General features: G+C 46.3%; 3 protein-coding genes and 1 long non-coding RNA gene across 9 annotated transcripts in view; 3 read left to right on the plus strand and 1 right to left on the minus strand.

Annotated features, from left to right (window-relative positions):
- Window positions 1–773: 773 nt before the first annotated feature.
- mgat1a (alpha-1,3-mannosyl-glycoprotein 2-beta-N-acetylglucosaminyltransferase a) lies at window positions 774–5,383 on the plus strand. Of its 4 annotated transcripts, none has more exons than XM_032558040.1 (3): window positions 774–929; window positions 2,481–3,341; window positions 4,248–5,383. In XM_032558040.1, exons 2-3 carry the CDS (start codon window positions 2,718–2,720, stop codon window positions 4,944–4,946), a joined length of 1,323 nt encoding a protein of 440 aa, XP_032413931.1. In that variant the 5' UTR covers window positions 774–929; window positions 2,481–2,717; the 3' UTR covers window positions 4,947–5,383. The 4 variants fall into 4 exon arrangements, with proteins under 4 accessions (XP_032413931.1, XP_032413932.1, XP_032413934.1 ...); XM_032558041.1 differs by lacking the exon at window positions 774–929 and adding an exon at window positions 975–1,554; XM_032558043.1 differs by lacking the exon at window positions 774–929 and adding an exon at window positions 975–1,488.
- A 455-nt stretch (window positions 5,384–5,838) lies between these two features.
- sh3bp5la (SH3-binding domain protein 5-like, a) lies at window positions 5,839–11,095 on the plus strand. Its single transcript, XM_032558044.1, has 6 exons — window positions 5,839–6,581; window positions 6,914–6,976; window positions 7,216–7,344; window positions 8,370–8,534; window positions 9,501–9,674; window positions 9,816–11,095. Exons 1-6 carry the CDS (start codon window positions 6,339–6,341, stop codon window positions 10,329–10,331), a joined length of 1,290 nt encoding a protein of 429 aa, XP_032413935.1. The 5' UTR covers window positions 5,839–6,338; the 3' UTR covers window positions 10,332–11,095.
- A 1,200-nt stretch (window positions 11,096–12,295) lies between these two features.
- LOC116716998 (uncharacterized) overlaps window positions 12,296–25,120 on the minus strand; it is a 28,258-nt gene continuing 15,433 nt past the window's right edge. The window contains exons 4-8 of one of the 3 annotated variants that reach the window (XR_004338667.1): window positions 24,788–24,932; window positions 20,606–20,688; window positions 20,109–20,528; window positions 19,423–19,541; window positions 12,296–13,845 (exon numbers count right to left, since the gene is read on the minus strand). This is a non-coding gene — a long non-coding RNA (uncharacterized LOC116716998). The remainder of the gene's footprint in view (window positions 13,846–19,422; window positions 19,542–20,108; window positions 20,529–20,605; window positions 20,689–24,787; window positions 24,933–25,120) is intronic. The other 2 variants (XR_004338668.1, XR_004338669.1) reach the window with 2 other exon arrangements.
- gabbr1a (gamma-aminobutyric acid (GABA) B receptor, 1a) overlaps window positions 12,386–25,120 on the plus strand; it is a 90,592-nt gene continuing 77,857 nt past the window's right edge. The window contains exons 1-5 of the mRNA XM_032558038.1: window positions 12,386–12,539; window positions 19,084–19,170; window positions 19,492–19,556; window positions 20,807–20,945; window positions 24,817–25,002. Coding sequence (XP_032413929.1) covers window positions 19,092–19,170; window positions 19,492–19,556; window positions 20,807–20,945; window positions 24,817–25,002 — 469 coding nt within the window. The 5' untranslated portion in view covers window positions 12,386–12,539; window positions 19,084–19,091. The remainder of the gene's footprint in view (window positions 12,540–19,083; window positions 19,171–19,491; window positions 19,557–20,806; window positions 20,946–24,816; window positions 25,003–25,120) is intronic.

Consider the following 25,120-nt stretch of genomic DNA (forward strand, 5'->3'; position numbering starts at 1 on the left):
GAATATCATGATGTTTATCTGCTATGATTATGAACACAAATGCTTTGGATCCATCTGGATAAAATGAACAACAGATGGAGGGAGGAAGGTCTGAGTTTAACAGCTCAACCTTTTCCCTCTGTGACTCAATCTTGGACAAACAAAGAAACAAACAATAAAGGATTCACTGACTGATTTACAGATTTATGAAAAACTGAGGAATGTATGGTTAGATGGGCAGACGGATTATTATTTATGGTTTTTAACCTTTATTTAACCAGGAAAAGCTCACTGGGTGACGCATCAGACTCAAACATAATCAGCATTTTCATTAAAATCACTTTAGGATAAATATTTGCATTCAGACGTTTCAGCCTCCAAATTACTGCAGTTTGTTGAAAATATTGGAAGAAAATATTCATAATGTTTTACCTTCTTGTAAACATTCAAAATGATACTTGGAGCCACAATTTAATAAGTCATCAAATAAAATTGTATGCATTAAAAATATAAAATGAAATACTGAATCAGTTACATATGTTAGTTAATATATAATACATATAAAGTCATGTATTTGTTAAAATATTGCAACATGTAAATAATTAAATGTATTTAATTCCAGTTAAATTTGAACTATAACATTTGGCACAACGTAGAAAATGGATTTCTGAATGGAGGGATTTCTGTTTGGGTTCTTTACATTTGTGAATTTCTGGATGTTTTTCTGTTTTATACTCTGATGTATTTATGAAATCAGTTCTTCTTTATTCAGAACATTTCTAAATGTGGAAAACTGAAACCTGTTGCCCTTCATTCCTTCCGCAGACAACAGTCTTCAGAGTTTAGAGGAAAGAAAAGCGACCAGCTCGGCCGGATAGAAAACTGAAACCTGAGCAGCAAACTGCAGCAGATATGGACTGGAACAGGAAGCTGCGGGTTGCTGGCAGAAAGTAAAAACTCTCTCCTACATTTGCATTTCTTTCTTTAGGAGATAAAAATCGGGGATTTTGTTGCGCAGAAACAGAAAAACGAGCCTCGTTAAACTAACTTCTCTAAGTCTGAACTTTGTGTTCAGCTTGTCAGCGACCAGCAGCTGCTTTTCATTACTTTTAATTCCTTCCTTCCTCAAACTGTTGCATAACTCCTCAAGGTGACGGTTAGGGCGGGACTTCCGCCCGACCACTCAAACAGGGAAGTCGTCGTGTTACTTTCCTTCAGCGTCATAGTTCTGCTCCGTGGGAAAAAAACACGCTAACGCGGCGGCTGTAAGTTGCTCCAGCGGGAGGAAATCCGACAGGAGCGAGGTCCGCGCCACCTCCCGCCGCCGCGAGGTTCACCTGAGCCCGGCTGTCAGCGGGGGAATGAGCCGGCAGGAGGCGGAGGGCGCTCCGGCAGGGTGAGAGCTTCTGGTGGGGGATCCACGGCAGGCTGGCTGGGTGGGAGTGGGTCTCAATACCTGTGGAGCTTCAACAGGGTGGAAGCTACTGGTGGCCGATCCACGGAAGGCTGGTGGGTTTTAGTGTCTGTGGATATGCAGCAGAGTGGAAAGTGCTGAGAGGGAATCCACGGCAGGCGGTGAGTCTGTGGAGCTGAGTGGGTCTGAGTGACTGTCTGTGGAACTGCATCATGTATCACATATTAAACATTTTCAGGCTTCAACTCTTGTTGAGGTGATTTATTTTTATTTTTTTTACCCAGTGAGTCTGGCGGATGTTTTATTGATTAGTTGCACGTTGCGTTGCCGCCCCTTTAAGAGCAACTTTTTGTTTGCTGTTGGAGGTTTTGTGATGAAGTAAACACACCCCTGTTCTCATTAATTATCTACTTTAATGCTGAGCAGATAGCAGCAGATTGTTTCTGGAGTGTAGAAACAACAAAACAAAGAGTGGACTAGTCAAAGTTTCCAGGTTTCATTTATTTCTTAAAGTCAGGCTTCGGCTCTAAAGTTTACTTTGAAAACCAAAAGAAGCTCAAAGTTTGTATTTTTATTTTTCAGGCAGAATATTCTTTGTTTTTGAGCTAAAAAAAAAAACAACCTTCGCCTTCTGCTGGAACGACTGACCTTTGACCTGGACGGTTGTCATCAAAGGTTGTTGAATTTAATTCATTTTTGGTGATTTTTGAGTCACAACTTTTTGCAGTTTCCTTTAACTTAAACCTTTAGTCATAAAAAATATTTTATGTTATTTTGTTTTTAGAGGAAATCATCTTTTAAAGCAAATAACTGGGCTGTTCATGTCGTCCTGAACCCATAATCTGGGTCACGGTTTTTTCTGGGTTAGACTCTGAAATATTTGGGAAGCGCTGAGTGGGAGAGTTTCAGGACCTGCAGGTGAGTGTGTGTGTGTGTGTGTGTGTGAGTATGTGTGCTGTTTGCTTCCAGGTGATAAGGGAAAATCAATGCGGTTCAGCTGTCCGGATCGTTCCTGCGATGCGCTGCATTTGCATGCCTTCCTGCTCTGTTACCTCTGGTTTCCATGTTTCTGCTCTTGTTGTTTCAGGTGAAACGGGAACCAAACAGCCAGGGATAATTACTCCAGGATGGTTGGGCTGTAATCCTGAAAACATGCTGGATTTTTTCCCCCTGGCGCCGGCAGCTGCACCCTGAGCCGGACACATCTGGGAACATGACTCTGTGATGAAACGGAACGAAGACGGACCCTCCCAGATCCCGTTCCTTTTGTCTGCAACCAGGACACTGCCTACTCAGAGCCAAGCTCTTCCCAGATCCCGGAGCCATGTTCCGGAAAAGAAGCTCTTTCATTCTATGTGGGACGTTCCTGTTTGTAACCTGGAACGCCGTGCTGGTGCTGCTGCTCTGGGGCAGAGCGCCCCCGGGCCAGCCGGGCGCCGGGCAGCTGGATCCGGCCTCTATGCCCACCGATGACGTGGTGGGAGACGTGATCCGCGTCGCAGACTCCTTTGAATTGGAGCTGGCAAAGCAGAAGGAGATCCTGTCCCAGATCCTGAGCCACCGGTCGCTGTGGAAGCCGGCCAACAGAAAGAGGGCGAAGGTCGACGTTCCCAGTCCGCCAGTCATTCCCATCCTGGTGATCGCCTGTAACCGGGTCACAGTGAGGCGCTGCCTGGACAAGCTGCTGGAGCTGCGGCCCTCCGCCGAGCTCCATCCCATCATAGTGAGCCAGGACTGCGGGCACTCCGCCACCGCCGACGTCATCGCCTCCTACGGGGATAAAGTCACGCACCTGAAGCAGCCGGACCTGTCTGACATTCCCGTCCGGCCCGAGCACAAGAAGTTCCAGGGTTACTACAAGATCTCCAGACACTACCGCTGGGCTCTGAACCAGGTCTTCCGGACCCTTTCCCACTCCTCTGTGGTGATCGTGGAGGACGACCTGGAGGTACCGGCGTTCTCTGATACGGACGCAAACAATTAACCAACTTATGATCGTCAGTTTATTAGATTAAAATTAGTTCTAATTGATTAACTAATAGCATCCGCCAATGTCCTGCAACTTTTAGATGCGTCTGTGCTTCAGCACACCTGGCTCCAGTATTGGCTCATTGGCAGAGCTGGACTGCATGCTGGTGAGGCAACTTCACCACTGAGTTCAAGCATGTAGGCCAGCGGACACATCTAAAGGTTCCTGGACCTCCAGGAACTCTGTTTAAAATCACTGGCTTAGATTTCCTTTCAGTGTTGTAATTTGACTGCCATCCAGCAGAGGGCTGTCATGAGTTAATACACTTCATAGCGCGAAGTTTTAATATTCCTTTAAGAAAAACCACAGACAATACTTCTGTATGAATATCTCTGTTAATGGGGAATGAAGTATTTTATTTTTATTTTTCCTGTTCAGTAACCTAAGAGGTTTGTGTCTTGTTACATTTTATAAATACGTTTATTAATGTGAGATCACAATTTTCTGTTTACTCAGTTTATATAGATACCTTTTTATCTGTTTAACCTGTATTGATTAGGTAAATTGATTGAGATTAAATTCTCACTTTCAGCAACAACTTGTTCAGAAAACATTTCAATATACAGCAGAAAACTAAAGGATATTATCAAACACAATCTATATGTTTTTTAATTCTGCATATTATGAAAATGAAGCCGTTTGTGTTATGGAAAGATGGTCGGCCCTCTTCATACAAGAGAAAGCTCATGTTTTTAATTAATCCTTAGTTGATCAATAAGATCAACTTTTGATTAACTCATTAATTGATAACTTGCTCACCCTCCAAATCCTTCACGTTTTCCGTCTCTCTCCTCAAAACATCTAACCATCCGTCCTCTCCTGCAGGTGGCGCCAGACTTCTTTGAGTATTTCCGGGCCCTGCACCCAGTGCTGCGGTCGGACCCCACCCTGTGGTGCGCTTCGGCCTGGAACGACAACGGCCGGGACGGGATGGTGGACCCCGGCCAGCCGGCGCTCCTCTACCGCACCGACTTCTTCCCGGGCCTGGGCTGGATGCTGCTCCGGGAGGCCTGGGAGGAGCTGGAGCCCAAGTGGCCCTCCTCCTTCTGGGACGACTGGATGCGGCAGCCAGAGCAGCGGCGGGGCCGCGCCTGCGTCCGGCCCGAGATCTCCCGCACGCTGACCTTCGGCCGGCAGGGCGTCAGCCTGGGCCAGTTCTACGACAAATACCTGAAGTTCATCAAACTGAACTCTGAGTTTGTGCCTTTCACCAAGCTGGACCTGGCCTACCTGCAGGAGGACGCGTACCGGACCAGCTTCACCAAGCAGGTGTACAGCGCCGCCGTGGTAACGTATGAAGACGTGAAGCAGGGCCGGCTGAGCGGCACCGGACCGTTCCGGCTCCAGTACTCCAGCAAGGACAGCTTCAAGGTCATGGCCAAGAATCTGGGCATCATGGACGACTTGAAGTCCGGCGTGCCACGGACCGGATACCGGGGCGTGGTCAGCTTCTTCTACAGGGGGCGGAGGATCTACCTGGCCCCGCCTCCCGGGTGGAGTCGGTACGATCCCACCTGGAGCTGAGGATCCGCAGAGCGTCTGACACATTCCACACCAAAGAGAAACAGGATTTCTGCTGTTTGCCTTTACAGATGCTGGTTGTTTAAGAGGTTCAGCCAACACTACTCAGGTTTCCCTGCAGCGCACAACAGATCTGCTGTAAATCACCAGAGCTCTATTTTTCTATGATTCTGATTGTGCACATTGCAGCCACGCATTTAATGCATCAGCCCAGTTTGCCTTATTGTCTTTAAATTATTGGAGTTAGTCTGAGTTAATCCTGAGAAGGAAGCTGGCTCATCTAATCTGTGATTCTGTCTGCTGATGACTGCGATGAAACCAAATTCTGCTCTTCCTGCTCACATTTTGTCAGATGATTTTGTTTGGAATATTTGTTGCCTTGGAATCACTGTGGGGATTTGTATGTTTTTGTTTTTTAATAAAAACAAAATTAATGCAGAGTTTTTGGTCATAATGTATCTCAGTTTTTCTCAGTTATGATCTATGAATCGTTTAATGTTTGAGCTCATGTCTAGTCATATCTAATTTATGCAAACTGTTAAGGTGGACCTTTTAATCTTGCATTTCTTTTTAAGCAGAGACTGCAAATTACTTCATGTTTTGAATTCTCAATATTTTATTATTTTACATTTTACTAATTAAAAACGGAACTGGGACTTCAGACTTTCAAAGAAAACCCAACAGTTATAATAAATTAAGTTTGGATAATGACGCTGTGTTTTGGTTGAAAGAGGGATATAATCAACTTACACACGATTAAAAAATAGATCAAAGTATATTTATATTGAAATAATTGAAAATGGAATATACTATTAATGTGAAATCGTGAGTTTTAAAACATTTACTGTCATTGGGTGTTGAAGAGAAACTGCCGCAGAGTTCTGTTGTGTCTACGGTGGCTGCCGTGGTTCAAGCGCATTCCGCTCTGAACTGTTCGCTTCATCTGTGATGATGGTGTGAGAACGGGGCGGCTAGCTGGTCTAGCTCTGGAGTGGAGATGTTAAGAGATGGAGCAAAGTGGCGGTAAAAAAGTTAGTTTTATTGATTAAACCTCCACATGGTTTATATCGAACAGCAGCTGTTGGTTCTCACATGTTCGCAGAAAGCGGCGGAATAAGCATTTTGACAGGCTAGGCTAATTTATGCTACTGGTTTCTATACAGGCTAGGCTAGGCTAGGCTAATTGGAGCGCCTATCTATACAGAATATGCTAGGCTAGGCTAATTGCGGGTTCGGGTTTCTGTGCAGAATAAAAATGGCTTCAAACTCCTCTCTCTCCGCCACTTGGATTATTTTCTGATCTCCAACCGCTTCTTTCTCGGTCGCTGCTGGGAGGAAGGTGCTTCTCGCCGGGATAAATCAAGCCAATACCCGCCCGTCTGTCTAGGGCCTGGGATGGAACCAGGCGACTTGCGAGAAAGCCCCGCCGGCTCCGGGGAGTCGGATGTGGGGGGCTGGAGGGAGGTTACTCCCGGCGGTGAGGAGGAGGGGGAGGATTTGGAGGCGAAGGCTACCAAAACGAGCGGGACTAAAGTAGAAAATGCGCTCAGAGACGCCTGCGACGAAGGCGACAGTGAAAGAGGCGTCGGAGATCAGCTGCACAGCCCGTATGAGGAGGAGCTGGACCCCCGGATTCAGGTGAGACCACCGGCCTCTGGTGTTCCTGTTAGCAGCTCTGTAACCCGTAGTAATAGTGGCAGATATATGATCACTGGATTACTTTCGATGAAGGGACGTAGCTGATTAATTATTTAAGAGTGCTTTGTTCTTCATTATAAATTATAATAATCTGTGATAATCCCACTGTCTGTCAGAAGTAATCATCTTTGTTGCAGAGCTTTAACAGCAGAGCTCCACCAGCTTTCAGTTTCAGATTAGCCGTCATTGTTGGCCTTTATTCCCTTTAATCCCAGAGGTAAACATGCTGGTTTGCTCTTGCAGTTGATGATTTTTAGTTTGCATTTTCGCAGGAGGAGCTGGAGCATCTAAACGAAGCCAGCGCAGAAATCAACAAACTGGAGCTGGAGCTGGATGTAAGTGGAGACGAGTCAGTCATCAGAAGATTCAGCTTCAGATGGCACTCTTTTATTAATTATAGGTTTAACTCACAAATACAATTATCAAATGTTTGTCTGTTAAAGTTAGTCTGATAAATGTGTGTTTATAGTTCCAAATTTAAAGAATAAAAACTGTAAATGTTAATGTCTGGCTGTTCCTTCTGTGTGAAACCTGATCTGATGTGGTTCATTATTTTCCTGCATGAACCCTGAAGGATGCCAGGTCAGCGTACAGGAAGATCCTCACTGAGTCTGCCAGGAAGCTGAACGCACAGAGCTCTCAGCTCGGCGGCTGCATCGAGAAAGCCAGGCCGTACTACGAAGCTCGCCGCCTCGCTAAGGAGGTACGGATCAATACACCTCGTCTCAAACTGTGTGTGTGTGTGTGTGTGTGTGTGTGTTAGCAAAGTGCTGCTGTCTCCCAGAATCAGGCCAGAGGCCAGCCGGCCTCCTGGGATCTCCAGACCTTTACAAAGGCATAGATTTATGATCCGAAAAGTAAGATGTTTTCTGACATTGTGGAGTCAGACATGTAAGGAGAAAACCCTTGAAGTCGGACATTTGCACTAAAAGATGTCAGAGGTTCTTGATGTGATGAAGCTGGGTGTTGTTGTTTGATCTGTTCTGGTAGAAATGCAATCATCCATGTCTTTGTGATGGAAAATTGTCTTTTATTGTGATTATTTGATATGAGAGTATCCACTCCTTACCTGTCACTTTCAATTTTTACATTTTTTTACTGACTCAGTCATGTGATAAAAGGTCACGATGCACCTTCAATCCTCCAATCTTATTTTATTGATAAACCTTGTATAATACCGGTGAAACAAACTTGTTTTAGTAGCATGAGGTGTTGCTATGAAATCTAAAGAAAACTACTAAATAAACTAAAACAATCAGCTCCTTTAGCCTGTAATTTGTTACATTTTTTTTAGCCGTTTCTCGCAGAAGAGTGGATTATTTTCAGACCTTTGAGAACATTGATCAGATCGGTTTCGATCTGCTGATCGATCGGTTCGCCTCTGGTCTGCGTAACGTTTGAGCTCAGCAGAATCTCCTCTGGCTCTTCAGATGTCTGGCCAAATATGTCAAATTTAAAGTTAAAAAATAAAAATGCCAGCTGGTACACTTTGTTTTGTGTATTTTCATGTAAAATATGCAGAATATTTGCATAATATCACTTATCAGGGTGAAGATTATTAAAGTAGCAGTATACTTTTCCTGCCTTTTTCTCAGACTGAACTTAAACAGTATTAAAGTGTTTCTGTTTTGGGTTCATGGTAAGGCCCCACAGTATATCGTCATAGCAACACCTAGACATCTCACAGGACAGTGAGGGAGCGTTGGTTGAACTTCCTGCTTCCTGCAGGCGCAGCAGGAGACGCAGAAGGCGGCGCTGAGTTATGAGCGCGCCGTTTCCATGCACACGGCTGCCAGGGAGATGGTTTACGTGGCGGAGCAGGGCCTGATGGCCGACGGCAAGAACACGCTGGACCCCACCTGGCAGGAGATGCTCAACCACGCCACCTCCAAGGTAAACACACACCAACACACACACACGCAGCCGGCGCCTGCTGCGTCCCGCCTGCTGGACTCAGAACATCAAACCCGGAGCAATCTGAAGAACGGCTGCAGCTTCCGGGATCATCAGATCGGACCGACCGAACGTCTTCTGGACGGTCAGAACCAGAACCTGGTGGAAACAGGTCAGCAGCGTCTTACCTGGGCTGAGCAGAACCAGAACCGCTCCAATGTTCCCAGAGACTGGAGGAAGAGTGGAGAGAACCAGAACCAGAACCTCCACGCTGCGCTGCATTGGTGCAGAAGGAGCCCAGACCAAATCCTGACATCTCTGTTCAAAATGAAATTTTATTGATCTGATGGAATATTCTGAGACTCTGGATGTTGTTTTGTATTAAAATGATTCAATAACAGAAATAAATGCTTTAAATATTTGAAATACTGAGCAGAATCTGTTTAATAAAGTTAGATATAAATGACTGAAACATGGAGGCAAAATTCAATTATTCTGGATTTATTAGACCAGTGTGAAAGGTTAGCCCCGCCTCCAGGCAAATTTAGAAAAATCCCACCGTAGTGGGCGGAGCCACGAGTCGCAGGGATTTCTGACGTGCAGCATCGATCCCTGCAGCAGCTGAGTGAGCAGCAGAGCAGACGGCTTCACATGAGCAAAATGGTCCATAAACGCTCTGGTCCTACTCCTGACTCGCCACCAGGGGGCGTTCCTGAAGCAGGGCTGTGACATAAGCCGAGCCGGATGGCAGTACCACCGTTCAACCCAAAGAGGGCAGCACTGAGACAGTTATAGGTCAAAAATTGCTGCATTTATATGAAAATGTCATAATTTGCACAGAAACATGAAATAGAACCTTTAATAATGAATTTATACATTTAATCTGCAATAAAAAGTTGATTTGGACTTTTATTTCATCTTTAACTTTACCAGAACTCGTTCGGTTGTTCTCCGTTTGTCCTGCAGGTGAACGAAGCCGAGGAGGAACGGATCCGCAGCGAGCGGGAACACATGCGCGTCACACATGCCTGCCAGGAGGCCGAGGCCCGGGTCCAGACCCTGCAGAAGTCCCTGAAGCGGGTCATCGTCAAGTCCAAGCCCTACTTTGAGCTCAAGTCCCAACTCAACCACATCCTGGAGGTACAGCGAGCCGCAGCGGGCCGGAGTGTGTTCTGAAACCGAGAACACACACCTGTCATCAGCCTGGTGACGGGTTCATACTGGAGCTGATCCATTACAACTGTTTGAACTCTGTGTGTGTGTGTGTGTGTGTGGGGTCAGGATCATAAGACGAAGGTCCTGCAGCTGGAGCAGAACGTCTCCAAGGTGAAGACTCGTTACTCCGTCGCTCTGAGGAACCTGGAGCAGATCAGTGAGCAGATTCACGCCCAGAGGGGTCGCGACCCGCCCGACTGCCCCACCCGCAGCCCGCCTGTCGGCGCCGAGTCCAACGCCCGGGTCGGGGAGGACGACGCGACCTGCGGAGCTTCCGCCGCCGCCAAGGATCGTCTGGACGCGGCCTTGGACCTGGCGGACCGCTACAAGGAGGCGGAGCGGGAGCGGGCCGGGTCCGACTCGCTGTCCGTCTTCAGCCTGCAGACCATCGCCTCGGACCTGGAGAAGTACGACTCGGTGGAGCACCTGGGCGACCTGGGCGACCTGAGCGACGTGGGCAGCGTGACTGGAGACGAGGCGGAGCGGGACCGGGCCAGGACACGGGACCCGGCGGCACCGAGCGGCGCCAGGGAGCGCCAGCAGAACTTCTCCAAGCAGCACCACCGCAGCTTCAGCCTGTGAGCCGGGACCGGAACCAGAACCGGGACCGGGATGGAAAACACAAACCAGAACGAGCTTAAACCGACCCGGTTGACCCGGCAGCCTCAGTAGAACTTCAGTAGAACTTCAGCAGAACCCGGTTGACCCGGCAGCCGCAGTAGAACACTACAGCAGAACCCTGAAGGTCAATCTGTTCCTCTAGCATGATGAAACCATCAGAACTTTAAAATCCCTGTTTGTTTTATTTTCTCAGGCTCTGGTCCGGTCCGGTCCGGTCCGGTCGGACCTCTGGAGGCGCCGTTTCCCCTGTGTCCCATCAGGCCGGAAGCTAACCGGGTCACCCGGACCCGGCAGAACCTGGCACCGTCAGGAAGACTTGATTAAACTCTTGGTTCTGTCTGCAGCTGCAGGAGCGTGTTTTGCTCGGTCCTGAAGTTCCGGTCCAGGTTTTAGAATCAGCCTTTTGTTTAAATGGTGTGAAGTCAGATTTGTGTTATTTAAAATATTGTTTACATGGATTTTTGTTTGCCTTAAAAACAAAAGAAGCTCCTGTTGTGACTTGATGTGTGCCTTGACACTTTAACTTTTCTGTTCCCAACTGATCAGAACTTTTATGTTCCAGACAAAAGTTTTTATTTGACGACTGAAACGTCTAAAACAATAAAGTGGAACAGCCTGTAAATGTTTGTAATTATTCAGATGGAGAATATTTAAATGTGTTTGATGATCTGTAAATGTGACTCTGCTTCCTGTTGCACCAATAAATCTCACCTTTGACTCCTGAACGTGTTTTTATGAATCTGTTTGGATTTGAAGCCAAAGACACGAAGGAAACAGTTTAAGATTCAAACTACAAACGGATCTGTTAGAGGAGGAGCTGAAAAATAAGTTTTATAAATTACAACCATATTGTTCATTCTAGATCACAAAAGTTCTGGGTTAGAAAAAGTAATCCCACAGCATAATGCTGCCACCACTGAGTTTCAATGGTTGTTTTTGTCCAGAAATATGGAGAATATGAAAAACTAAAACCAGTTCAGTTTATTATAAAACAAATTCATAACATGTCATCTTAAAGACAATCCAATCCGTTTTATATTCAATCATGTTGACAGATTCAAACTTGGTTCTATTTAAAGCAGAACTTTAGTTTGAAATTTAGTTTGAACATAATTAAAATTATTGTAAAAATAATTATTCTATTAAATAGAATAGAAATATTCTTTATTGTCCCTCTAATTGTACATCGTTAGAAAATACAAATTAAAATAGCATACTCTAAAGAAATGTTGAACTGATCAGGATCATTTTAAAAATATGTGTTTGTGCACAAAATGCAAAATATGAGATTAGAAGAATCTGTGACTATGAGCAGGAATGTAAACAGCAGTGATGGCTCTGCAGAGTTCAGGATGTCTCTAAGGAAGCCCAGCAGGGTCAGTCCTGCTGCTGCTGCTGCAGGTTAACACCTAATAAACCCCCTGCTCCTGACTGATACCTTTCCAGAATGAGTTCGGGTTTTTCAAGTGAAAGAAAGATTCAAATGTCATCAGAGTTAAACTCCATTTGAATTGAAAATGTTTCCTTGAATATTGAAGAAATGATTATAAAATGTTCGTGTCCTCCGCAGGTGTTTCATGTGAAGCTGATTGCGCGCGCAGGGCTTCGGCTCGGCGGATGAGCAGAAACCTGAGCGAAGCTTCTGTCATTTAAGCTCCGAGGAGCTTTTGGGCTTAAAGCGTTAAAGCAGCGGAATGATCCTTCATCAGGAGCCGCTTCCTGCCGGGCTGGGCGCAGTCCGTTCCCTGCTCGGGTTTCAGAAAAAAACAGATAAATACGTGCGGGAGCTTTTACGCACAGTGCGTCTCCATCATGACGTCGCCATGAGCTCCAGATTGTAGAGAGGAGGAGGGGAGTGCTGAATCGCTGCTCGTCGTTTCTGTGGATGCTTTGTGTATCTTTATTTGTGTGTGAGCGTGTGTGTGTGTGTGTGTGTGTGTGTGGGTGTGTGTGTGTGTGTGAGTGAGTGGATTTTTTTCCCTTCTTGTCATCTCTTTGCAATACTTGGAAATAACCCGGACCAGCGCTGTTTACGCGCGGAGCTGCTCGCTCATTTACTGCAAAGCCATAATAACAGAGCCATGCAGAGCGCGAGGAGGATGCACCTTTCTGCCCACTAATCCGACTCACTGGGAGGACTGGTCTGGACTGGGAGCCATCGAACCGACAGTAAGTACCCGAGGCTCGGCTTTCCGGTCCAGATCCACTGCGGCTGCAGCGGATCCGGGCAGATGTGGCTGTGAATGCAGAAGGCTGGATGCATATTCGATGGAGCCGCCAGGCCCGAGCGGGAGCGATGCTCGCGTTGTTCCAGAGATTAGACGGTGACATTCTGGGTCAGGTTTCCCAGCGAGCGGGAGGCTCGGCTTCCCCTGCAGGCCGCCACGGACTCCCTGAGCAGGAACCGCCGGCAGCCGCGCCGTGACCCGCGGTTCACGCTCAGCCACGCACGAAATGCAGCATTTTGCGGGTCTCTGCGTGAAGCAGCGGGGTGGACGCTGTCCGCGGTGCTGAAACCGAGCCGGATCGGCAGCTTCCGGCCGGCAGCCCGTTGCTGGGCGGTGGGGCTCCGTCTGTCAGGCCTGCGCTGGTTCCGAGGCGCTGGCTGGAATTCCCCGGCCGTCCTCACAGCTGATGGACCGAGCCGAACCGGTTCGGCCTGCTTTCCTTCCCGCTCCGCTGGTGGACGCATCGGGACTTCCTTCAGTCCTCCTCTCTGCCAGGAAGGAAGGAAATGAAGAAGCAGCAGCTTCTGCCATTCAGCCGGTCATTAAGAACACTGATGTTACGGAAAAGTTCTGATCCAAACCCAGTTACACCACCTTCCTCAGAATCTCCTCAGATCTGTTCAAGTGTTTCTGGAGATTTTATTGATCTTGTTCTAACCAGAGATTACAGACCATAAAATGTTTTTATAGATATATGTCAGGTAGTTTCACACAGTTGGTGTTCCACAGGGTTCTGGATTTGGACCCATTGCTTTTCTAAACGACATGTTTAGTTCTGGCATAAGAACCATGGCTGCTCACTGTGATAACATCTGGATCTGTTTGCAGAACCAGCCTCTCCCTGTCTTTCTCAATTTAATTCAAATTAAAAAAATCTTCTATTCATCCCAAACGGAAGTTAGATATTATCATAACTCAAATCATCATGTGGCTCCTGATGCTGTGGGGAGGAAGAATCTCCAGTAGCAGTCAGTCTCGTAACCAATCTAAAGAAGCCTCTGACTGAAGACTGCTAGCATGTTGCTAACAGCTCAACATTCGGGCTGCAGAGACGATATTCCATCATCATCATCATCATCATCATCATCATCATCATCATCATCATCATCATCATCATCATCATCATCATCATCATCATCAGGTGTCAGTTCTGCTCCTCCAGCTCCTTTGCTTTAGCTGCTCCTGTGTGCGACTGAGGGATCATGATCCTTATGACGGATGAACTTCCTCCAGGACTCCTCCGGGACCTGGGGTCAGAGTTCAGGGATTATTTCGGTTTTTGAAACAGCATCCATAACCAGAGGGATTAATAATCCAAACATGCAACAATTCAACCAGAATCAGGATGAAAAAAAGGAATAAATCAGAACCAACAGATCTGCTGAAATATTCTAGAAAGTCTTGAAGTCATTTTCTAAAAACTCTCCTCAGACTTTAGTGGCTTTATCGGCCAGTTTCTATCCATGTTTTAGTTTGTTAAGCAGCTCAACTCTGACCTATGAACCACTCAGGCATTAAATATGATTTCTAAACTCAGGAAATGAGCGGAAGTTTATCCTCCATCATTTATGACTGACCAGAACAGAAAGTTGTTTATTTGGGATTTAAATTGTGTTTTTCTGCTTTCAGATCCATTTTGATTGTTCTGGAAGATTCAGATTTATTTTTGATTAAATTACATGTTTCCTTATTGCACCAATATTGAGAAAAAGTTGTTTGAATTACATTGTGAGGCAGACGATGTTTGGCACATAACAGGAAACTCTTCAGTATTAAAAGATTCTATCAGAGGCTTTGTGACATCAGAGCCTCAGATTTTCACTTATTTTTAGTTTAATCTGTGAAAAGTCCAAAGATCCCCAGGCTGGTATAGAAAATATGAACTTAGATCTAACGAGGTGATTCTTGCAAAATGATCGTCCAATCCTCAGCTTATCCACTTTTTAAACAAACCCTCCACAACTCTCCAATTTTTAGTTTCCAAAGAAAATCCTTCAGAAAGTTGAGAGAATTATTAATCCAGATCAGTTTAGATTATTATTATAAATCCTTCTCAAGTCTCATTTTATAGGAAAATAAAGATGTTTATGTCTTTAAGATAAATATGTATATGTTTAGTGTCAGATCAAATTGTTCACATAACTTTGACCAACATTTCAATGTTTCCAAATGACAATAAAGAAATTTAACACTGAGAAAAATATTTCTTCTAAGTATTAAACCCTGAAACTAAGAAAATAAATCCAGATTGTTTCAAGTCAGAACATAAATAATAAAATGTTCTGATGAGTTGTTTAGATGAAATAAAGTTCATTCTTGATTTTGAAAAACTTTTCAAGCATAAATGAGTCAAAAACTTCAAACTTGATTTAAAGGAAATCTTTTAATTTTTCACCAAAATCAATTAAAACCAATGAGTTAAAAATGCTTTAAAAATCAGATTGATAATAGTTTGTTGAGTTAAAATCAAGACTAAGAACGACCAATTAATGATAGATTTAATAAACAGTTTGAACATCAGGACTAAAACGTTTCCAGCCTTCAGACGCTCAGAGAAGCAGCAGCAGGACGTCGGCGATAAACGTCACGTTTAGTCAGCAGCTCCACAAAAATGTTCAGATTAGATTCTTTCTGACTGAAGGAAGAGGAAATATTCTCATTTTAATAAATAAACCTCAAAATATTGGAGAAAAAAACCAAATTTCCTGCGATGGGAATGTGAAGGATTGATTATGAGCTGCTGGGTTGAAGCAGCAGCTGACAGGTAACAGGAGCAGTGGGCGGGGCTTATGGGTGTCATAGTGACTCCAGGTGTAAAAAAACTGTTTTTAATGCATCAGAAAACTTTTCAGTAGCAGCAGTAAAATTAACATAAAGCTCAGCTGCGTCAAAAATATGGAGGAAAATTATTTGGATCCATAGTTTCTTTTCTTTTTTTTAATGTTCTCTTTATTTAATTTTTTCTTATTTTCTTTAAATAAATAATAATGTGTAAGAAGTGAGATATGTAAAAGAAAAGGGTCAGGATCCAACCAGTTCCTGTTTCTGCCTTCCTCATTATTAAACGGTTATCTAAATATATACCCTGGAATTTGAATTATGAATATCCATCCATCCATCCATCCATCTTCTTCCGCTTATCCGAGGTCGGGTCGCGGGGGTAGCAGCTTCAGAAGGGAGGCCCAGACTTCCCTCTCCCCAGCCACTTCTTCTAGCTCCTCCGGGGGAATCCCGAGGCGTTCCCAGGCCAGCCGAGAGACATAGTCCCTCCAGCGTGTCCTGGGTCTTCCCCGGGGCCTCCTCCCGGTGGGACGTGCCCGGAACACCTCACCAGGGAGGCGTCTAGGAGGCATCCTGACCAGATGCCCGAGCCACCTCAACTGGCTCCTCTCGATGTGAAGGAGCAGCGGCTCTACTCTGAGTCCCTCCCGGATGACTGAGCTTCTCACCCTATCTCTAAGGGAGAGCCCAGCCACCCTACGGAGAAAACCCATTTCGGCCGCTTGTATCCGCGATCTCGTTCTTTCGGTCATGACCCAAAGCTCATGACCATAGATGAGGGTGGGAACGTAGATCGACCGGTAAATCGAGAGCCTCGCTTTTTGGCTCAGCTCTCTCTTCACCACGACGGACCGGTACAGCGCCCGCTTGACAGCAGACGCTGCGCCAATCCGCCTGTCGATCTCCCGCTCCCTTCTTCCCCCATTCGTGAACAAGATCCCGAGATACTTAAACTCCTCCACTTGGGGCAGGACACCCCCCCTGACCCGGAGAAGGCACTCTACCCTTTTCCGGCTCAAGACCATGGCCTCGGATTTGGAGGCACTGATCCTCATCCCGGCCGCGTCACACTCGGCTGCGAACCGCTCCAGCGAGAGCTGCAGATCACGATCTGATGAAGCCAAAAGGACCACATCGTCTGCAAAAAGCAGAGATGAGATCCTAAGGCCACCAAATCGGATCCCCTCAACACCTTGGCTGCGCCTAGAAATTCTGTCCATGAAAGTGATGAACAGAATCGGTGACAAAGGGCAGCCCTGGCGGAGTCCAACTCTCACCGGAAACGAGCCCGACTTACTGCCGGCAATGCGGACCAGACTCTGACACCGGTCATACAGGGACCTGACAGCCCGTATCAAAGGGCCCGGTACCCCATACTCCCGGAGAACCCCCCACAGGGCTCCCCGAGGGACACGGTCGAACGCCTTCTCCAGGTCCACAAAACACATGTAGACTGGTTGGGCGAACTCCCATGCACCCTCCAGGACCCTGCCGAGGGTGTAGAGCTGGTCCAGCGTTCCACGACCAGGACGAAAACCACACTGCTCTTCCTGAATCCGAGGTTCGACTATCCGACGGACCCTCCTCTCCAGGACCCCTGAATAGACCTTGCCAGGGAGGCTTAAGAGTGCGACCCCTCTATAATTGGAGCACACCCTCCGGTCCCCCTTTTTGAACAGGGGGACCACCACCCCAGTCTGCCAATCCAGGGGAACTGCCCCCGATGTCCATGCGACATTGCAGAGTCGCGTCAACCAACACAACCCTACAACATCCAGAGCCTTAAGGAACTCCGGGCGGATCTCATCCACCCCCGGGGCCCTGCCACCGAGGAGCTTTTTAACCACCTCGGCGACCTCGTCCCCAGAGATTGGAGAGCCCAACCCAGAGTCCCCAGGCTCCGCTTCCTCAGTGGAAGGCATGTTGGTGGGATTGAGGAGGTCTTCGAAGTACTCTGCCCACCGGCCCACAACGTCCCGAGTAGAGGTCAGCAGCACACCATCCCCACTATAAACAGTGTTGGTGCTGCACCGCTTCCCCCCCCTGAGACGCCGGATGGTGGACCAGAATCGCCTCGAAGCCGTACGGAAGTCTTTCTCCATGGCCTCTCCAAACTCCTCCCACGCCCGGGTTTTTGCCTCAGCAACCGCCCGAGCCGCATGCCGCTTCGCCCGCCGGTACCCATCAGCTGCTTCCGGAGTCCCACAGGCCAAAAAGGCCCGATAGGACTCCTTCTTCAGCCTGACGGCATCCCTCACCGAAGGTGTCCACCAGCGGGTTCGAGGGTTGCCGCCGCGACAGGCACCGACAACCTTGCGGCCACAGCTCCGATCGGCCGCCTCGACAATGGAGGCACGGAACACGGTCCACTCAGACTCCATGTCCCCCACCTCCCCCGGGACGTGTTCGAAGTTTTGCCGGAGATGGGAGTTAAAGCTCCGTCTCACAGGGGATTCCGCCAGACGTTCCCAGCAGACCCTCACAACACGTTTGGGCCTGCCAGGTCTGACCGGCTTTCGCCCCCACCACCGGAGCCAACTCACCACCAGGTAGTGGTCAGTGGACAGCTCCGCACCTCTCTTCACCCGAGTGTCCAAGACATACGGCCGCAGATCCGATGAAACGATGACAAAGTCGATCATCGAACTGCGGCCTAGGGTGTCCTGGTGCCAAGTGCACATATGGACACCCTTATGCTTGAACATGGTGTTCGTTATGGACAATCCATGGCGAGCACAGAAGTCCAGCAACAGAACACCGCTCGAGTTCAGGTCGGGCGGGCTGTTCCTCCCAACCACGCCCCTCCAGGTCTCACTGTCATTGCCCACGTGAGCGTTGAAGTCCCCCAGCAGAACAAGGGAGTCCCCAGGAGGAGCACTCTCCAGTACCCCCTCTAAGGACTCCAAAAAGGGTGGGTAATCTGAACTGTCGTTCGGCCCGTAAGCACAAACGACAGTCAGAACCCGTCCCCCCACCCGTAGGCGGAGGGATGCTACCCTCTCGTTCACCGGGGTAAACCCCAACGTACAGGCGCCGAGATGGGGAGCAACAAGTATGCCCACTCCTGCCCGACGCCTCTCACCCTGGGCAACTCCAGAGTGGAAGTATGTCCAGCCCCTCTCAAGGAGACTGGTTCCAGAACCAGAGCCGTGCGTCGAGGTGAGACCGACTATTTCTAGCCGGAACCTCTCGACCTCACGCACTAGCTCCGGCTCCTTCCCCACCAGAGAGGTGACATTCCACGTCCCAAATTTGAATTAAATAAATAAATGTGTTTGGTTGCAGCTGAATTACTCAGATTATCCCTCACAATCTCATGAGTTTAAAGGATAAACTCATGAGATTACAATCAGCCATAAAAATTACGAAGCAAACTTCATATCCATTAATAATGCTGCTTCTAACTTAATGCCTGTAATGTGTCATAAAATAATTGTTATAAAATAAAATCATTTGAAGTTTTCCTCATGGATTCACCAGCAGAAGCCAATCAACTCATTCATAAATTTCCCTCTGAATGGTTAAATATGGACCAATATTCCTGGAAACCTGGGACCACAGAACATTGTGAGGCCACACATTGAAACATGGACCAGAAAGAGTGTCTGGATGCTGAGAGCAGCAGAGTTTCAGTACAGATGTAAAAATGTCCCGTTTGTCTTCCTTTCCTCCGTTCCTTATTTTAAACCTTCTCTCTCTTCCAGATCCAGAAATGGCGCGGATATTGTTTCTGATTATCCTCTGCGCTCTCCCAGCGCTCGTTGTGCCCATACATAATTCATCAGCGGGAGGTAATTGGAGTGTGTGTGATGGAGTGTGTGTGATGGAGTGTGTGTGATGGAGTGTGTGTGATGGAGTGTGTGTGATGGAGTGTGTGTGATGGAGTGTGTGTGATGGAGTGTGTGTGTGATGGAGTGTGTGTGATGGAGTGTGTGTGATGGAGTGTGTGCAGTGAGTTTTTAACAGAGATTCCTGAGTGAAACGCTGGAATCTGTGCAGCGAGGCTCAAACCAAAACAGCTGGAGTTTCTGAGACGTGTCTACCTGAAGACAGATGTCCCCTGCTGTCCTCCTGTCCTCTTCCTGTCCTTCATCCTGTCTCTTCCTGTGCAGGCTGTGCCATCATCCGGCCTCCGCGGGACGGAGGGATCCGCTACCGAGGCCTGACGCAGGAGCAGGTACAGAACGACAGCAGTTACTGTCTGACATGAATTATCTGCTGGTTTCTGCGCCATGTTGGACATTTCAGCTCATCAGCGGGTAATCTGATTACTGGAGACATGCTGGAGAGCTGCAGCTGTTCCAGCTGCTGCGACCCAATCAAACTGAGCAGAACCTGATGTTCTGGCTCCTTGAAGAGCAAAAACACAAAATCTCACCAAGAACTTCTGTCGAGTTACTGGTGCAAATATCTTAGCAAACATAAAATGAAACAAAACTAACTTATAAAACAGGAGCTTGATCATAATGATTATTTTTAATGTCTTTATATTAAGACATTATTGACCAGTGAGTTACTTTTATTTCATTTCAAACGTACTGAGATATTTGAACTAGAAACTCGACTTGGGTCGGGTTTAGTTTGTTTCTGTTGTTCCAGCTCATTTTAGCTCAGCCCTTCTTGGTCCTTTTAGTTGTACAAGGTTTCATTTCAGTAGGTCCAGTTATTCCTTAGTGTTTGTATTTTTGCCCCCCCACCCCGCCAGTCTGGTTCTGCTCCAGTTACTCACACCTGCAGTCAGTTAACTCATCAGCACGGGTCCAGTGTTCCCACTACCAGCCTCCCAGTATTTAAGCTCCTCATTCTCAGGTTTGGCTCGTCTCCTCTCCTTGTCGTTACTTCCTGGTTTCTCTGTATCTCCTGTTTTTGGATTTTTTTTGGTAAGTTGTTTCCTTCTTTTCATTTTTCTTCATCTACTAAATATACATGATATTTTTAATATCTCAACTGCTGTATGAAAAAATGACAAAACTCAATTAAATGTTATTTTTAAACTGGATCTGATTTAGTTACATTTAAATAATTTGTGTTTTATCCTTCATACGACATGCTGAGGTTGTTTCTGTGGTGCGTTTGAGTCTCCAGGTTTGGAGGTTTTCTTCATGCTATCGCAGTGCTGCGTTTAAGTGCTGGTGAAAAGCTGGGTCATCTGGATTGTCAGAAAATCAGTTTAATGAACAAATGAAAAATTATTTACTAGTTTTCAGGTGTGTGGGTGAGTGTTACCTGAATCATCTTTGCTGCACAGGTGTGTGAAAGCTGCTGTTTGACCCATCCAGGGTCAGGCGGCTGCAGGTCTGGATTCATATCTGTAAACACAGATTAACACATTTAGAAATAATTAGCATTTTTTATTTCTATTATTCTGCAGTAAATGTGAGGATTTATTCCAGAGTTAAATCTCTCTAACTCTGCGTTTCCTCTCAGATCCGCAGCGTTCGGATTCTGCCTGTGGATTATGAGATCGAGTACATCTGCAGAGAAAACCGGCAGATCGCGGGGCCAAAGGTCAGGAAGTGTTTGCCCAACGGCACGTGGACGGACATGACACAGCTCAGCGTATGCCGTGAGTTCAGCATTCCTTCAAGGTTCAAATCTCCGTCTGATGTTCACCAGCCTGTGACTGGAGCCATCAGCTGCTGTAGCCTCGGGTCTCAGACGGTCCAGTTATCTCTGCTCAGAACCACCAGACGATCCTGAGCCCAAACGCTGAAAAACACAGAATCCTAACAAGGATTTCTACTGCAAACATCTTCAGACAAAACTTTTCAGCAAAATAAAGGAGCTTTTTATGAGTTAATAATTCCTTAATATTGATACAAAGTAAATATTTATCATCACCTTTAGCACCCAGTGGGTGAACGGTACCAAGTCAGAACAGAACCCGACGTGTCGGTTCCGGGTCGCTTTACAGAAAATAATTAGGAAATATTATTTCTTTACGCTGCTGATGGTCATTTCAGTTTAGTTGATATTAAAGAGCAGAAATAAGATTATTATTAAATATAATCTTTTGTTTGAGCAAATATGGAAAATAAATCGTAATTTGAGAAATAAACTGAATCTTCATGTTTATTTAACCCTTTAACTGCCACTCATCATTTTTAGTAGTTTTATGACTACATATATATTTTTTAATTTTATCTGTTAGATAAAAATATGTTTATAGATAAATAACTGATAACATGTGAACCAGAGCAGAAGATTAAAGTTTTTTTTGCCAGATTTCAGTAATTAGATTTAGTTTTTTTGTTCTTTCTTTCAAAATTTAAAAACATCATCAAACATGTCAGATAGATAGATAGATAGATAGATTGATTATGGGAAAATGAAATGAGAAGCTTCTCAGTGTTTCAGGAATGATTAAATATAAAAAATTAAGAGTTACAGGTTAAAGCACACAAACCGAATGACAGCTTGATCATGCTGTTATTTTTTCCCATCATGCTCTCTGGCTAATGGTTAATTATCTAGTTATGTTTATTGATCTGGATTTCCTTTCAAGCCTCTTAAATGTCGACTTCTTGTCTCGATTTGCTCCACTTAAAGAAGACGTTCAGATTTCTGGCTGAACTGAAATCAGCTTTTATTTACGCAAACGTGACGCTTCACTGCTGAGAGTTTTTCCTCCAGGGAGCGTCCTGGCTGCCCAGCAGCCGGTTTGGACTCTGTCTGAAGCCGAGCAGGTACGATTCCCATCCAGGAATAGCTGCAGGCTGCTGGCTGGAGCTCAGAGAGAAACCAGAGAGACTTCAGGAGCCCAGCAGGAAGCTCACATCATCGTCCAGATCTCTTTGTTTGGTTTAAAAAAGAGCAGAATTAGGATCTGAGTCACCATCGGCTCCTAAACGACACAGAAACTTTTCCTGCGTTTCTACTTCAGTGTCAGATTCATGGCACAAAATTAAAACCTCAGTTTAGAAAATAAAATCCAGGATTTTCATCTTTATTTTCCCTGAATTTAACCCTTAAAGGGCCGGTGTCACGTGTTTTCCAGCACAGTGCCATTTTATACCACAGCCAAGAAACTTTTAGCAACTCCAGTTAAAAAATGCTGTATAAATCAAACAGAAATTTAACATTGTAAATTAATATCTTGAAAATGTGTCACTGTCTCTTTAAGAAGCTCCAACTCTTTCTGAAGCTCCACCTTCAGGAAGTCATTCCAACATGGCTCTTCTATTTACCCTTCAATGTTTTTACCAGTGTAGCTCCTACAAGGAGCTGAGCTGCTCCAGCAGCTGATTGCTGCCGGCTAGTCTTAAGGAACTGAGACTAACTGTGAGGTGGAAGCTTGATGCTCTGAGGAGGAGCTGCGCCTGGAGGGCGGGGCTTGGTCCACCCAGGCCTTTTGCACAGCTGAATGATTGCCATGGAGATTACAGGATTTCTCAAACGTGACTCCAACATTTCACATTTAACTTTGCTGCCAATACAAATCAACATGTATCAGCAAGTTAACTTGAAAAAGAAATTTGCCGGCGGTTCCGTCGGTTGGACCCGGCCGGCGGTCAGACCCGGCGGTTCTCTAGACCTCCAGTTTAAAGAACCAGTTAGTTTTCAACTGTAAACTAACAGAATGTAAAGTTTTTGAGATCATTTCCCTGGAGCTTTAACAGCTTCAGCAGCTGAACATTAAAACATTAAATATCCAGAAAACTTTATTCCTGTATGCAGATTATTATTTAACACACAGAAAGGAAGTGACAGTTAATGAGCCACATAGTTCACTGTAATGATGTGAACATAGAAAACACCTTGAGATTTTAGCTAAATGTGGCACAAAATGAATAAAAACAAAGAAAACTGGCCTGACCTTCAGCTGCTGCTTTGACACGAATATTGTAAAATTCAAATGAAATCTGAAGTGATAAATAATAAATATTTTCTGCCTCTTGCTGGTTTTCTGAACATGATTCTGACTCACGGTGCAGCTCGGCTCAGCAGAACCTCTAAACGGTTTTAATGCCTGGAAACGGCGTGTCCCCCCCGGCCTCCTCCGTTTGTTACGGCCCTGGAGGTCAGTCGCTGGGATGGGTCAGCGCCGTCATCAGCTCTAACGCACTGAAATAAAGATGGCTGCGTCACAGTTTGCTGTTTGTGGAAGCTAGTCTGCAGGGTTCAGGGTTTTATTCTGCAGCTGCCTAACAACGCGCCGAGTTTATGAATTAAATCTGATCTCCTAAAACACGCCGAGGCGTTTCCAGATCAAAATCTGTGACTGGAAAATATTCAGTCTGACAGCTGGAGCTCAATGAACGTTAAAATGATCAAATAATAAAACTATTCAACTCGTCAGATCTGCAGATCAGAACCATTCAGGTTTTTCTCCTGGTTCTGTTCAGGCGGTTCTGCTCGGTTCTGTTCGGGTTTCTCACGGACCTATAAAGGGAAACCTGCAACACCTTTACTGTGAAAATCTTTGGGGAAGTGTTGACTTCCTGCTGAGGTTTGGACAAAAACCAGCATCATTAGAGGATGAAGTCCTGATGATCAGATGAATATTTACACATTTTACCAAAGTTTTACTGATGAGTTTCAGTTATTTAGCATCATGCAGCATCGTGCAGTATCGTGCAGTATCGTGCAGCATCGTGCAGCATCGTACAGCATCGTGCAGCATCATGCAGTATCGTGCAGCATCGTGCAGCATCGTACAGCATCGTACAGCATCACGCAGCATCGTACAGCATCGTACAGCATCACGCAGCATCGTACAGCATCACGCAGCAGGTTTCATCTTTAATTCTGCAGGTTTTGTGAAAGGAGAGAAACTTGAAGAATCGTCAGAAGGTCCTGGATTCGTCCGGCTCCTCCTCGGTTCCGGTTCTTCTCTCCGGAGGAGTTTGGCTCTCAGAGCTTTAGTGAAACAGGATTTTTGTTTTCTCTGCTTATGTAAGAGCGCAGGCTGCAGTGTGTGCTCACACACCGGAGCAAACCCCACAGCTAAACTGAATTATTTTCCTCCTCTCTGTCAGGCAGTCACACCAAAGCAGCCGAACGCCGCTGATTTCTTTCTCCCTCCTGCTAACTTTGTCGTCTTCCTCGCTTTGTTTCTGCGTTTCGGCTTAAATCCCGTTCATGAAAGCTGACAGGAGCCCAAACCTGGAAGCCAAAGCTGTTTAAATCCCACAGGAGGAATTGAACCGTCTGAAAGTAGAGAAGGATTTCCCTGTTTGCTCATTTATATTCAGCGTTTACCTGCAGCCTGTTTGAGTTTCCAATCAGAGACAAAGCCTCTCCAACAGCCAGCGCTGTCTGTCCACCGTCCACATTAGGTTGCCATGGTTACCAGGCAGCGTTCTGGACAATTAGCTGAGAAATGCTCTCCAGCGTAAGAAACATTTTGTGTTTTTTCTTCCTTCGCCTCTGAGGAACTGATCCGAGGAAACATCCTGTAAGTTTTACCTCCGGCCTTCTGCTCTGCTCCCCCTCAGTGCTGCAGTGCCCCAAGGTGTGGACGTCCCTGGAGAACGGCAGGGTGACGGCGCGGCCCCCGGGGCCCCCGGCGGAGGGGACGGTGCTCTACTACAGCTGCAACTCCGGCTTCACCCTGGAGGGCAGAAACATCAGCCACTGCACCAAGCTGGGCAAATGGGACGCCCCCAAACCCACCTGCCTCTGTGAGTCTGTGTGTGTGTGTGTGTGTGTGTGTGGGTGTGTGCGTCGGGGTATGTGTGTGTGTAGGTGTGTGTGTGTGACCACCATATGTTAAAGCCTATGTTTACATTTGAAAGTATA

This window comes from Xiphophorus hellerii, chromosome 3 (genome assembly GCF_003331165.1).
Source record: "Xiphophorus hellerii strain 12219 chromosome 3, Xiphophorus_hellerii-4.1, whole genome shotgun sequence".
Taxonomy (NCBI): domain Eukaryota; kingdom Metazoa; phylum Chordata; class Actinopteri; order Cyprinodontiformes; family Poeciliidae; genus Xiphophorus; species Xiphophorus hellerii.